General features: G+C 24.8%; 1 protein-coding gene across 8 annotated transcripts in view; it reads right to left on the bottom strand.

The window, feature by feature from the left end:
* Positions 1–14,778, bottom strand: part of LOC122511553 (peripheral plasma membrane protein CASK) — a 434,675-nt gene that overhangs the window by 403,762 nt on the left and 16,135 nt on the right. For all 8 annotated transcript variants that reach the window (XM_043626886.1, XM_043626888.1, XM_043626887.1 and 5 more), the window contains exons 2-5: positions 12,762–12,874; positions 12,142–12,247; positions 9,405–9,482; positions 7,134–7,309 (exon numbers count right to left, since the gene is read on the bottom strand). In XM_043626886.1, coding sequence (XP_043482821.1) covers positions 7,134–7,309; positions 9,405–9,482; positions 12,142–12,247; positions 12,762–12,874 — 473 coding nt within the window. The remainder of the gene's footprint in view (positions 1–7,133; positions 7,310–9,404; positions 9,483–12,141; positions 12,248–12,761; positions 12,875–14,778) is intronic.

The following is a 14,778-nucleotide window of genomic DNA, read 5'->3' as shown; positions in this document are numbered from 1 at the left end:
ATTATATATGATAATTACATTATTTCTGTAAATTCTGAATAAAAAAATGTAATATTATAAATATGTAAAAAGTATTAAAATAACTATAATTTATAATAATTTTTTTTATGCTAGAATACTTGTTTTGTAAGCTTGTGTTCTGTTTTATTATTAATTTAAAAAATAAAGTACAGTAGAAAGGACCAAAAAATGTGAATAAAATTTTTATTGCTACCGTCAACAAGAAATTTAAAAGATAAAATAGAAAAAGACTTGCATTTTTTAACTTTTCAGAAAATATTTATTGCTGCTTTCTAATATTTTCATATTTTTTGCACTTTTTATGTTTATCGAAAAATGAATTAATAATTGTTTAAACAAATATTTATTTCATCAAAGTTGAAATTTGAATTTTTTTCTGAATTTTAAAATTTAATTAGTAAAAGTAATAACAAATTTAAACAAAATTATTTATTATACGTTTATTAATTTACAAACGCTTATACTAGGGGAACATAGTCGAGGTCGGCCACCTTTTTGACTTTTGTTTATAACTTTAAATTAACTTTAAATCTTCCTTTTATTTGAAGCAGTCGCTGACTGTAAAAATAAAAAAATAATGTGAACCTGAAGCTGTTTTGAAAATCAATAAATAACAATTTGTTCAAACAATTTTTTCAACTCTTGAATGACATCACTAGAAAAAAATAATCGATTGGAAATTCCAAAAAATTCGAGTCTCTTAATTTTCAATTTTTATAACAATTCTAAGAAGACAATAGCATAAACAAAATTTCTATCCATTCTAACGTACAATGTAATTCCAAAATAAAAAAAAAATTTGTTTGCCTTAACATTTGTCTTCTAATCGCAGCTTCTTGAAATTAATTGATGTGTCGAGTAATCCGGGCATTTGTATTTGTAATGTGAATGAAATAATAATAATAATACAAAACGAATGACAAAATTGTCGAGAAAGATAGAAAAAATGTATACACATGTCTCGTGTATAGTTGAAAATGAATTTTTCAACTGAAGAGAACCGATAAAAGCCGTTGCATTCTGCACATTGAACACACAAAATTTAGAATGCGAATGCCAATAACTGACGAAGCGATCCAGACTCATATATAGTATAACAGCAATAGTAATAGTAGTATAGTAAATAGTAGATCACAGAAAAAAGTAATTAACAACTAGAAAAAAAAAATGAATGCTCACTCTATTTAAACGATCGATCATTTATCTAAACAATATAGTTTTTCTATAGGTACATGAGAATCAATTAATATTTTTCAAATTCAATTCTTTTTACAAAAAGAGAAAAAGAAAAAAAAATCACTGCATACTCAAAATTAGAAAATCAATTTATATTTTAAAGCAATAAAAAATAGTTATTTGTCATATGATATATTATGCAAAAATAGTTATGGAAATATAATTAATTTTCTTAACTTTATCAAGTTTATTAATTATTAATCACTAACTGTCAACTTATTAAACTTATTGACAAATACTTGCACGTCTGTTACAAACTTTACAACCAACAGCTGTAAGTAACAACTTAAAGAAAATCGAATTACGAATTTAAAGCGGCAACACTTTGAATCATGAATATTTGAGCAAATAGACTTCGGTAAATTTACTCTTTAATAAAAACTGAAAGTAAACGAAGTTATTAACATACACATTGATTTAAAAAAACATTAAAATTGCAAAATATTAAATAAAATATTTAAAAAATATATAAATATAAAAAAAATTAAAAATTAAATAAGTATTCAAATATTTATTTTAAAAAGTTATTAAGAGTTATTTGAATAATTTTAATTCATATTTTTTTAGAATTATTAAAATATATTTAATTAACAAATTTTCAAATAATTAAATTTCCGTAAAATTTTATTGAAAAATAATTGATTTCTTTAAAAATTATTATTATTATTATTATTGATGATAAAAATTAATGTAAATATTTAATTTTGAGAAATATTTTAGTTAAGAATATTAAAAATAATTGAATTTTAAAAGAGAGAAACTTGCAATTTATGAAAATAATTGAATTTTAGATTTTAAATTGAAATTGACAATTTGAAATGCTGTTAAAAATTGAATATTAATTTTTTTTTGTAACAAAATGTGGACATTTTTTCAAATATTTATTTTAAAAAATTTATTAAAGTTTTAATTTTTAAATAAATAATTTGAAACTACTGGAAAAATTGAAAACAAATTATGAACAATTTTTTTCGGAAGAATTTCAATTGTAATTTTTTATAAATATTTTGTGCTTTAATTTGAATTTTAATTCTTGAAGAACATTAAATTAAAATGAAAAATTTTAAAATTTCCTAAAATTGTATTGAAAATAATTAAATTTTTTAATGATTTTTATTAAAGTTTTTGAATATAATCGAATTTTCGAAGAATTTAAATTTTTAAAATTCATAAATTTTTATGTAAATAAATCCACAACAATAATATTGTAGGGTAAACGTACCAATTGTCGAGGATGGTTACTGTTGTCGAGTAAACAAACTTTGGAATTTATTTAAACATTGTAGCACATTGTAAATGGAAAAAAGTGATAAATATTAATTTTCCTATGCGTTAGAAATGTGAAAAAAATATATTAATATTATATCCACAAACAAATGAGACATTTTAGACAATATTTTTTGGTTATTACCATGGTAACATCGACAAATGGGACACCCTCGGCAATTGGTACACTTACCCTAGATTTTGACCACTTCTTTTAGGTTTATGAGCAACCTCAAGAAATTCAAAAGCTTTTAAAAGTAATTAAATTTCAGAATAAGAGTTACAATTACAATTTTTGATTGAATTTATATTTAGGATGTAAAATTAAAATTTTTTTAAGTAATTAAAGTTTTGAAGAAGTTTGTTAAAAATTATAAGCTAACTTTAAGGATTTAAAAATTCAAACAATGAAAACTTGGAGAAGAATTTAAAATTTCTTTTAAAATAGTTTGAAAAAAAACTTTTGAGTCTCGGTGAAGAAGATAATGAAAAAAGTCGTACTGTTTGTTCTATAATTACCCCGATTGATGGTACTTTCGCTCTTAAAAAAATAATCTTCATTTGTCGCGATTATGAAAGCGTTTATAATTAATATATGATAAAAAATTTTTTTTTTGTCATTTAAAATAAGTCATTAAAACATCAGCTTGAAAAATGAATTGAAATAATATTCTGGTTCGTTAAAGCAATGAAAGAAGCTTTTGTTCTTGAAAATCCTTTGCCAGTGCGCGACTACTCTGGTTTGGCTTTGAGAATGATAAAATTACTGCCAGCGGCAGTGTAACATTGGTCGAAGCAACTTATTAATGTCGCAACTACCCTAGAAAATGAATCTTAGTTTGTCACTGTGAAAACATCTGCATCGTGATAATTACTTTTGAAAATGGTCTACAAAAGTGATTAAAGTTTTTTAACGAGCAATTTTAAAAGTGATATTCACTATGAATGGACTTCTTTCTTTCTTCCTTCTTTCATAGAGTACCTATCACTTATTGAAATTGTTAATAATATTAATTAACTCTCTTTTAAAAATAAGTTTTAATAAAATAAGTTCAAGTAAAGAATTTCATTCAACTTTTAACAATTTAATTTTAGTTCATTTCAATCATTTATTCTTTTAAAAATAAGTTTAATAAAAAAATTTCCATTCAAATAAAATAATTAAAACTCTAATTGAATTATTTAAAAGGAAATTAATTTATAATTTATTATTGTAATTAGATGACTTATAGTTTAAAATTTTTATTTTAGCTTTATTTATAGTTGTTAATTTATATTTTAGTTTATTCATAGTTTAAAATTCAAAATTTATTTTTGATTAATTTTTCTATAAGACAATTAAATTTTCGAAATAAATTAAAAAGTTTTCTTTATAACATTTTAAAATCCGATTATTTACAATACTTTCAATTATACATTTCGATTAAAATTAATATTTTTGAGAAATCAATCATTTTAAAAATTATTAATGAAAATTCTTAAAAAAATTAATTAGTTTTTAAATTGCCCAAAAATTCTTTTTAGAAATTCAATTATTTTTGAAAAACTATATTAAAAAATTTTTAAAAAACTAATTCTTAGAATTATTATTATTATTTTAAGAAATGCAATTATTTTCAATTTTTTTTACTAAATTTCTATTATTTTAAAGTTTTTCAATTATATGAATTTAAGAATTTTTTAATAATTAAAATAATTAAATTAATTTAAATTTTGAAAAAAATTTAATAAAATATGTTAAAAATTCAATTCTTTTCAAAAACTTTGATAAAATAATTCCTTCTAGAGAATTCAATATTATTTTCAATACAATTTTACGAAATTTTAATTACTCGAAAATGTTTCAATTAAATAGTCTTCAAGAATAAGAATATTTATAAAAAATACCAATTAAAATTCTTCAAAAAAATTATTTATAATTTTTTTCATTTTTTTACAGTATTTTTAACTAAAATTATTTAAAAATTTAATAATTTCTTAAAATTAATATTTAAAAATCCATATTTTGTTACAAAAAAAATTAATATTCAATTTTTAAGTGCATTTTAAATTGTCATCAATTTGAGTTTAAAACCTAAATACCAGATTTTTTAAAAATTATTGTAATAATTATAAACAAAAATATTTTTCAAAATCAATTATTTATATTAATTTTGATAATGCTTTTCAAATAATTTAATTATGTATTCCCAAAAAATTTTATCTGCAACTCTTACAATTTTCAATGAAACTTTTCCATGAATTCAGTTTTTAAAAAAATTCAATTAAAATAGTCTAAAATTCAATTATTTTTATAAATTAGAACTTTCTCTCTTTCAAAATTCGATTATTTTTAATATTGTTAACTATGTAAAACATTTAGCAAAATCAGTTATTTACATTTAGTTTTGTGAATGCTTTTCAAAGAATTCAATTATTTCTAAATATTTCAACCGTAACTCTTCCAAAATACAATTATTTTCTTCAATAAAAATTTTCAAAGAAGTCAATTATAAAAATTCAACGAAAATACATCTAAAAAATCAATTATTGTCAGAAACAAAAAATGTTGATAAAAATTAATTATTAATTTAATCAAATTAAAATTTAATGTGAATAATTTGAGATTTTTAAAAGACAACAAAAATTTATAATTTTCATAGTATTTTACATTAATAAGTACCACAACGTTTATAATCAACAATTTATAAAAAAAAAATTTCTATTAAAATTTTTATAAATTTTTGTTTTAAAATGTTTTACATACTTTCATGATCAATAATTTAGAATAGAAAAATTTGTAAATAAAAAAGATTGTTTTTTCTCAGGAAAATGTTTTTTCAGTCGTAAATCGTAAACGTTATAAACTTCGTTGTTTTTTTTAGAAATTTGATAGTCTTTATTTGATCATGATATATTCCATAATTACCACCGTTGATTTAAAATTATTTCAAAGAAAAAAAGGTAGGTGGTCACTTTTTCTAAAAAATATTTTTTAATCCTTTTTGTCTAAAAAAAGCGATTTCTAATGAAATCTGTTTTCTAAAAAAAGTATTTTTAACACGTTTTGATTTCTAAAAAAAGTTTTTCTAAGAAGTTATGTTTTCTAATATGTATTTATTTTAATATTTTCCTAAAATTTTTAAAAATCCATAATTTTGATAAAAGTTAGAAAATTGTTAAAAAACTAAGATTAAGAAATAAAAATTATTTTGCATATTTTCTGTTTCTCAATCACAATTTTCTTTACAAAATTATAAGTTTCTTTTTGAAAAAGAAGAGAAAATTTTATAAAATTACTATTTTTTATTACAATTTGTTTTTCTTGTAAAAAAATAATAATTTGCATCATTTTTATGTTGAAATTTCCAAAATTAATTTATTTATAAAACACTTTTTTAGAAAATTTCAAATAACTTAAGGAAAAAAATCTCTATAATTTCTAATTGTTAATTACGATTTTTAACTACATTATTTTAAAGTTTTGTTAAAAAATTTGCGTAATTTCTATTTTTTAACAAAATCTCAAATATTTTTTTTAAAGAATTAAAACATTTTCGTAAATTTTATTCTTTAATCATATACCTATTGATCGTCATTACAAAAATTGAATATTGTTAGAAAAAAAGATTTTGAAAATCACCTTTATTAGAAAAAGAAATTTTTAGAAATTTACTTTTCATAGAAAAAAATTTTTTAGAAAATAAAATATTAGAAAATTTACAAGTCTATAGCAAAAAAACTAAAAAACCATAAATATTACACTTTTCTTTGTGCTTTTAAAGAGCTTCTATTTTCTCTTTATTCAAGAGTATTACAGCTTTAATATAATAGTCATGAATATAATCCAGACAGAAAATACATAAGTGAATTTAGTGAAAATTTACGAGCCTTTTAATCTTTACGCACAAAAGATAAAAGTGTTGCCGCTTGCTTTCTAATAAAAAAATTCCAATTATTCAGAATCACGACGATGAAAAGGAAAATCTTTTTTTAATTCAATTTTAAAAACAAGGGGATGTTTATAAGTCAGATATAAATTTTCTGGCTCTCTCTCTCTCTCTCGAGCGCGCGCGCGTTTTAGTATAAATTTCCTCCTCTCAAAATTCATTAAATTCAACTACAGACATGTATATAGTTATAGGGAGAGAATTCTCTTTGTATAGCCAGAAGATTGTTATTATTATTATTCTTCTTTTTTTTCTTGAACTTTTGCCAACTGACCGATCGAAGGAAACACACATAAAATTTGGATAGCATGTGTGCCTTTTCTCTCGTTTCTTAAAGCTTTCAATTCCCAGTTTTCGGAAGATTTACTACTAGCGGCTATCCAAACGGGATAAGGATTATACGCGAGAGATTGTATACAGAAGTTCGAAAACTATAGGGGATAATATTTTACAATTCCCGTCTCTAGCAGCTCTCGGAAAACTCTTGGGGAGTATAGTGGGTTTCTGACTAGTCATCAGCGGTACTATATATAGTATAACAAAAGGGCGGTACACGATGCTCTCTGAGGAGCAAAAAGAAAAGAAAAAAAGAAAAAAAAAGAGCCATCACCGTGAATAGTTTTTGGTATAGATAGCACATATAGAGCAATGGTTAGAGAAAAGTAGAAAAAGCTTACATACCAACTCCATTGGTTTGCGAGGACGAAAGTTGTACCGCGACACCAAAACCGCGCAACTTCACTGGAGCTGAATTCTCCTTTCCGGCGAGAAGAGCGCACTGTGGTTTCAGGTCTCGATGGATTATATCATTCTCGTGACAATAACGTAGGGCTTCCAAGATCTGTCTCATGTAGTGGCTGAAATTGAAACGCAAGCTTTTAGAATTTTGTGTCAACGTTTGCCTCTTATCGTCGCAGGACAAAGTCTTTTCAAATATCATTTCATTTCTTTCATATATATATATTTTTTTTATACACACTTACACTTTATTTTACTTTTAATTTTTTTTTTTTTTTTTTTCTAAACACAAACCTTGTTGACTTTTATTCCCGAGGTAGATTTATCTCCTTCAAATCAAATCGCTCTTTCTATCCATCTTATATACTCGGGAAATGGAAATGTCTTATGTGATATTATACATCGAATAAGATTTTCAAAACACAATTTCACTGGATTTATGTGATTGATTGCAACTTATTCACTAGTAAACGCGAAGAGAAGAAAATTTTGCTATTTTGGAAAATATTTAGTTACCTAAATTTTAATTGCTATTAGGATATGCTATTATACTATATTATATTATATTTGACATCTACACTTAATTCTTACATCGATTCTTTATAGTTTGAGCTTCAATTTATTTTTGTAAAATCAGTTGCGCATAAAAATATTGTATACTTTAATCAAGGTGGTGACAAGTTTCAGTTTATCAATAATTTCCCTGACAATTTACTGATATTAAAATTATTTTCCCTGACAAAATTCTTTTCACAGGAAAATATAAAAGTTTACGGAAAATGAGTAAAATTTATGAAATTTAATAATTTCTAAAAATTACAATTATAACCCTTCCTGAATTCAATTATTTTCTACAATTTTCAACTAAACTTCATCTCTAAATTAATTACTTTAAATAATTTTCCGAAAGATCTTCGAGAGAATTAAATTATTTAAATACAAAAACTCAATTTTTTATAATAATTGTAACTGTCCATGTTTTTTTCTTAAGTTTATTAAGGTATAATATTTTCAAAAAATAAAAATAATCAAATTTTTGAAGAATTTGAATTATAAATATGACCATAATTTCTCCAAAATTTTAAAAGTCCAAAAAAGTAAATTTTTATTTGCTTTATTCGAAGATAATTAAATCTTAAAAAAATTATGATAAAAAAATTCTAAGAATTAAGTAGTTTTTAAAACTATTTTAATGTAATTTTTCGAAAACAATTGAATTTCTTAAAAGAGTTTTTGTATAGTTTAAAAAACCAAATTAATTTTTCTGATGAATATTAAAGAAATATTTTGAACATGATTTTTTTTCTCCAAAATGTTAAAAATAATTCTAAAATGTTAGTATTTTTTCATTAAAATTTTTGATAATTTAATTATTTTGAAAATTTGCTATTTAATTTGCAATTAAAATTCTTCAAAAGTTGATTTTCAAAATTTCTAACAAAATACTTGGGCGACTTTTGTGATTTTTTTTCATGTGATTTTAGGTAAAAAAGGGGATTTTAATTTTTTTAAAGGGGATTCAAATTTAAAAAAAGGGGATTTGTCAAATTACTAAGTACTACAGTCAGTAAATTGGAAAAATATTTGTAAATTAAAAATATTCCATTCATTTGATTGAATGTTTAGAATATTTGGAAATCATAATTATTAGCAAACATGATACTTTTTATTGTATTGTAATTTCGTTGTTTATTTAATGGATTTTTTTTAATTTTCAACTGGTACTGAAAGTTTAATATTATTATTAAGCTTCAAAAACCTCGTCGGCCATTTTTTGTATCCCATGAAAGGACTAAGTTATTATAGAGTTTTACGAAAGCACTGCAAGTGGCTTTTCTGCACCACCTGGTGGGGGGAGGGTAAACAGTTTGCGATTTTGGCAAAATATTTTATAAATTTTTGTGCTTTTATGTTTTTCCTTTATTTATGTAATAAATAATCTGATTTTCAAAATATTTTAATAAATTTCAAAGAGTTTTTAGCATGCAAAACTGTATTTTATGTTTAGTCCTCGTATATCATATATCATTAGGTCAAAATCATAAGGTTTCAACATAAACTCACAGTCTCATCTTCGTAATTAAATGAAGTAATTTCACTAATTAGTAGTTAAAATTTATCAACTTAATAAATTAAAAAAATATATAATATTATTATTAAATAATTTATGTTGATAAAAAGCAATAAATTTCAAAAAATAAATATTATTCTCACCAAACAACTGCTTCACTGTATTTAAATCCGGCTGTTGCTCTTCTTACCACCTCGAAGCACAAATCCGAACCATCCATACTGAAATTTAAAAAAACTTATTAATAAAAATCAAAATTTCTAATTAAAAATTTATCGCATTGTACAGATACGAAGTCAGAGTTTTAAAATTCAAAATGTCGGATTCAATATGGTTGAAGAAAAGTTAAAAATAAATCGGATTTGCTTGAAACTTGTTACTTGGGAATTTTTTAGGGTTTCTAGTTACGAATATGAAGTCAGATTTTAATATTTCAAAGTGACCCCAAAAACTCCCGAGTATTAAGTTTGAAGCTAATCTGAGTGATTTTTAACTATTTCGTTTGTCATATTAAATGTTTTAAAAAGAACTTCAGATTCGTAATCAGTGACCTCGAAAACCTCCAGCTAACAAGTTTCAAGTGAATCCTATCAATTTTTTTATTTTTTCGGACATTTTGGATCCGCCATTTTAAAATTTTCCATTGCTAGGAAAAATCCAGCAACGGATTCGAATTCAGCGTAAGAAGATATGTTAAAAGATACGTTCTAGTCTTTTTGGGTCCAAAAGTTGACCCGAATTTGTAAACAAGTATAATCGCAATTATTATTTGAATAAATAATTATGTATAATAAAATAATTCAAATTATTCGGGTAATAAAATAAATTTCCTTTCAGTGTAAGTCTCATTATTAAAAAAAAAAAAATAAGAAACTTATTTAATGAATAATTTACAATATTTCTGTCTTTTTTGCTAGAATATTTTTTCCTCTTGTTTTGCATATAACTATTAGACATAAGCTTCGTACGAGGTCAATATCGTTCAAACAAGAAAGGCCAACGAACTATAGTTATCCTCGAATGAATGCTGGTAGTGAGTATGAAGGATCGTTAGCACAAGAGCAAGGTAGAAACGCGAATGAGCTTTTTTCTACACGAGAAAAGAAACATTCTCCGAGGGCCACATACCTATTTCTCGGTTTTCTTTCATTCTTATACGTTCATTCGTTTCCATCACTTTTTATACATCTTGTGCTTTCATTGTTTCCACTGCACTTGATTTTTTGCAAAAGTTATCAAGCAAGAAATCACTTCCTTTTAAATCAAAATTATTGTTATTTTCCAACTCGTTTAAAATCACTTTTCCAGACTGTATATATATAAAAAATATATTCTTTTCCACCTTTTTTAATTTAAAATGTATAATTTGAAGCTTTTATTACTTTTAGATAAATGTGACCTCTTCACATAGTTATACAATTTTTTTTAAATTTCATCTTATTTTCCTGAGGGTAATTAATTCAAAACTGTTTTATTAACTAATATTTGTGAGTTTCTGACAAAAAAATTTTCCACACTGCATTAATTTTCCCTAATGAGGTAAACATCTGTCTCTAAGAGAGAAACAGGAATGTAAATAATTGGAACAGAATACAAAAATTTCAAGAATTACACAGCGTCACTAATGAAGAAATTGGGTTAGACAAACAAAACTTTTCCAACGTTAGCAAAGGTTTTAAATAAAGGTAATCTACATCAAGGTTACATATACCTTAGAGTGCTTAGAGCTACTGCGAATTTTTTTTTCAACTATTGTGTTTACTGAAAACTTTTAAATTTTCATAAAATGAATAAAACAAAATCTAATTGTATGAAAGAGAATATAAGGCTCTTTTTAAATTTGACTCTTTTAAATTTAAATGACTTTTATTGTTTTGAATTTATTTAAAAATAAATAAATAATTTATTTTGTTATTTAAATCACTCTTTGTATTTTATATTGTTATTGAAATTACTTTTTGTATTTTAACTTGATATTTAAACTACTTTTTGTATTTTAACTTGATATTTAAACTACTTTTTGTATTTTAACTTGATATTTAAACTAATTTTTGTATTTTAAATTGTTATTTATTTAAATTACTTCTTGTATTTCGAATTTTTATTTAAATTTATTAACAATACAAATTAACAAATGTATTAATTTATTATTAAATTGCAACAAATAAGTATTTCATTTATTTTCAAATGTCGGAAAATGAAAGTTTTATTTTGTTTACTTTGTCAATATAGCATTAAAGAAACACAAGATTTTCCTGAAGTCAAAACTTTTATGCAATAAAGAAAATAAAATGTTTCAAACAAAACTTTTCTGTTGTTTACAGATCGAATTTTAAGGTGCTGATTCTATAAAATATTTGATAGAATTATCAGTTTTAGAAAATTTGTTGCTTCGAAATAATATTTAATTAATAAATTAATTTAATGAATATTTAGTTCAAATTATAACTTACTCGAATTTTCTTCACTTCGAATTGGTATTTTCATGAATATTTTTGGCACTCACGCTGGCACTCTCTTGGAAGAAAGTTGTAAATCATTTTAAGGTTATGTTTGTATATTTTATATTTTTACATTAATTAAAACTTTCTGTGTTTAATTTAAAACTAAAATTAGTTTTTATTAATTATTTACGATGTAATGAAGATTCAAACATCAGTGGTTTATATTGAGAGTTAATCCCCTTTGTGTGTTTTCATTACAAAAATTACAAACATAACCTAAAATTTTTTGCTCCTAAGGCACCTTTCTTCAGAGCGCGTCATATTTATACAGACTTATAATTGAGTACCTGCATGCAACAACTCGCCGAGCGCTCGGCTAGTTGCTGCATGCAGATACTCAATTTCATAAAATTTCATAAAATTGTCAAGTACTTACTGTTCAAACACCATGTAAAGCATCCCCTCGGAACTGTAGGTCTCCAGTAATTCAACAATATGCGGATGTTTCAACATATGCGATATTGTCGCCTCCCGTTTCAAATCTGCAACAAATTCCAATTAAAATAATAAATTTTGAATTAAACACCTCTTCCTTCTTCCATGGATTAAAAACAAAAATAACACATTTTAATCACTGGCTTGTCTATTTTGATGGACGACCATAAATTATATATGATCGAATTATCCTGTAGTTAGTATTCTGATGGCTCGTTCAAGGTCTATTTGAGGCCATCATGTATATAGCCTAAGTCGACATACGACTACCGTTCATGGAAATTTATGATAATGCAACCCCTATTCCCCGACTCCTTGTTTACAAACAAGTACAAACCAGTTTGTGCTATAAGAGAGGGAAAAAAAAGCAAAAATCTATTTTTCCTTTCATATCCAATAGGCTTTTTCCTCCCCGCAAATATAGATTTGCAGGACACATTTATATAGGTATGAATTGTTTAGTTTGTGAAGTGCAGGATAACAGTGATATGATGTTTTCGTTTATTTTCTCCCAAAGCCGGAAATTAATGGCTCAATGTAATATATAATATACACACTCACCCGCTGTGCTGAGTCCTGGACTAGAAGTGAACTTTGCCACATCGACAATTTTTACGGCGAATGTCTGTCCCGTCTGCCGATAAATGCATTTCCGTACTACGCTGAATGGTCCCCTGCAAAACAATAAAGAAAAAAATCAGTCTATACGGCAACAACCTGAATGGAAAATTTCAAGTTTATAACACAAAGAGAAAGAGGCAATATTGTTAGACTAGATTTTTCGTTAATTTAAAATTACCTCGCATTTAAAAATTTTTTAATCTAACCTAATTTATATTTAGTTGAATTACACAGGCCTGCAAAATTCAACTTTTATATTTTTATATCGAAGTACTTTTCAATTTAATTTTGTCCACTGAACATGATCCTGGTTATCAATACATTACCTAACACAGGATTTTGAAAAAAGTGGGGATTAAGGCTCTTAAAAACACTTTTTAGAGTCTTTACCTACACTTTTAAAATGTTCACTTTTTTATTAGACTGAATTAGGTATTTTTGTTTGGAAAACAGAACACAAGTTCCAAAATTGTTTAACACTTCTGGAGTTTGAAAAATGTGAGGTAAAGATCACCAAAATAGCACTTTTTAGTATTTACCCAACTTTTCTTAAAATCTGGATGTGTTAAGCAATTTTGGAACTTGGAATCGTTTTCAACGAACAAAAATACACTGAAGACTACTACAATATCAAAAATAACAAATAAATTTTTTTTTTGGTTTTTACCCCCACTTTTCTCAAAATCCTGACGTAATAGTCAATTTTGGAACTCGAGGTCGTGTTCAGCAGGCGAACATACATTGAAAACGACTCCAATATCAAAAATAGCGAAAAAAACTTTTTTTGGTCTTTACCCCCACTTTTCACAGAATTTTCTAGTTTTTTTGTCTTACACGTTGTGGGTCTTAAAGTGCACGTTTTAAACTTCAAATTAAGACCTTATGAAAGGCTATAAGAAAACTTGTTTTTAACCTAGAATCTTATATTAAAGTTTGAAACGTGCTGTTTAAGACCCTTAATTCACAAGACCAAAAAAATAGATTATTTTGAAAAAAGTGGGGGTAAAGATAAAAAAATTATTTTTTTTTTATTTTTGATAGTGGAGTCGTTTTCAATGTATATTCGCCTGCTGAACACGATCCCAAGTTCCAAAATTGACTATCACTTCAAGATTTTGAGAAAAATGGGGGTGAAGACCATAAAAAATTTTTTTTTCGTTATTTTTGATATTGTAGTAGTTTTCAATGTATATTTGTTCGTTGAAAACGATTCCAAGTTCCAAAATTGACTATCACTTCTATATTCTGAGAACAATGGTAGTAAAGACCCAAAAAAAAATGTTCTTAGGAGTCTTTACCCCCCACTTTACTTGAAATCTGGAATCTCGGAACCCGAAATCGTTTTCCGCGGACAAAATTACATTAGAAACCATTTCGTTATTAAAAATAAAAAACCATGCAGGCTTGTGATATTAATTTACAATATATGATAATGTACCCATTATCACTAATAATAATTGAATACCCGCTTACAAACGGAATAAATAATATGCCAGTATTGGGTACAAAATACTGAAAAACCCGTATTTAAACAAAATTTTTACCAACGAGATATGAATGATGAGAAAATACTCTCGACCATATAATATCTTCAACTCCAAAACCCGTTCGATTAAATTGACAATGGGTTAAATTAATTGGTCTTGCATTAAAATTCTAATCAGCAGGGAAAGCATATCGCAGTTAGAATCGTGAGTTTAATCAAGACGATGGAGAGTTGGATATTCGGAAATTTCCGACAATGGGTGTAACCACAAAATCCATTGGAATTGAAAGCAGCCCACGTGCCTCTCCTCTATATTACCGTTGTTTCCACATTATTGGACATCCGTTGGATAGACACATCGACCAGGTACCACATGAAGGAATGGGAAATTGAACTCAATGAATGGGATTATTAACACACAGGTCAAAAGGAAATAAATAACATTTCTACACTTCCACATTGTTAGTGTAA

This window comes from Leptopilina heterotoma, unplaced genomic scaffold (assembly GCF_015476425.1).
Source record: "Leptopilina heterotoma isolate Lh14 unplaced genomic scaffold, ASM1547642v1 Lhet_87, whole genome shotgun sequence".
Taxonomy (NCBI): domain Eukaryota; kingdom Metazoa; phylum Arthropoda; class Insecta; order Hymenoptera; family Figitidae; genus Leptopilina; species Leptopilina heterotoma.
The sequence above is the reverse complement of the archived record's forward strand: the minus strand, read 5'-3'. Positions and strand labels throughout refer to the sequence as shown.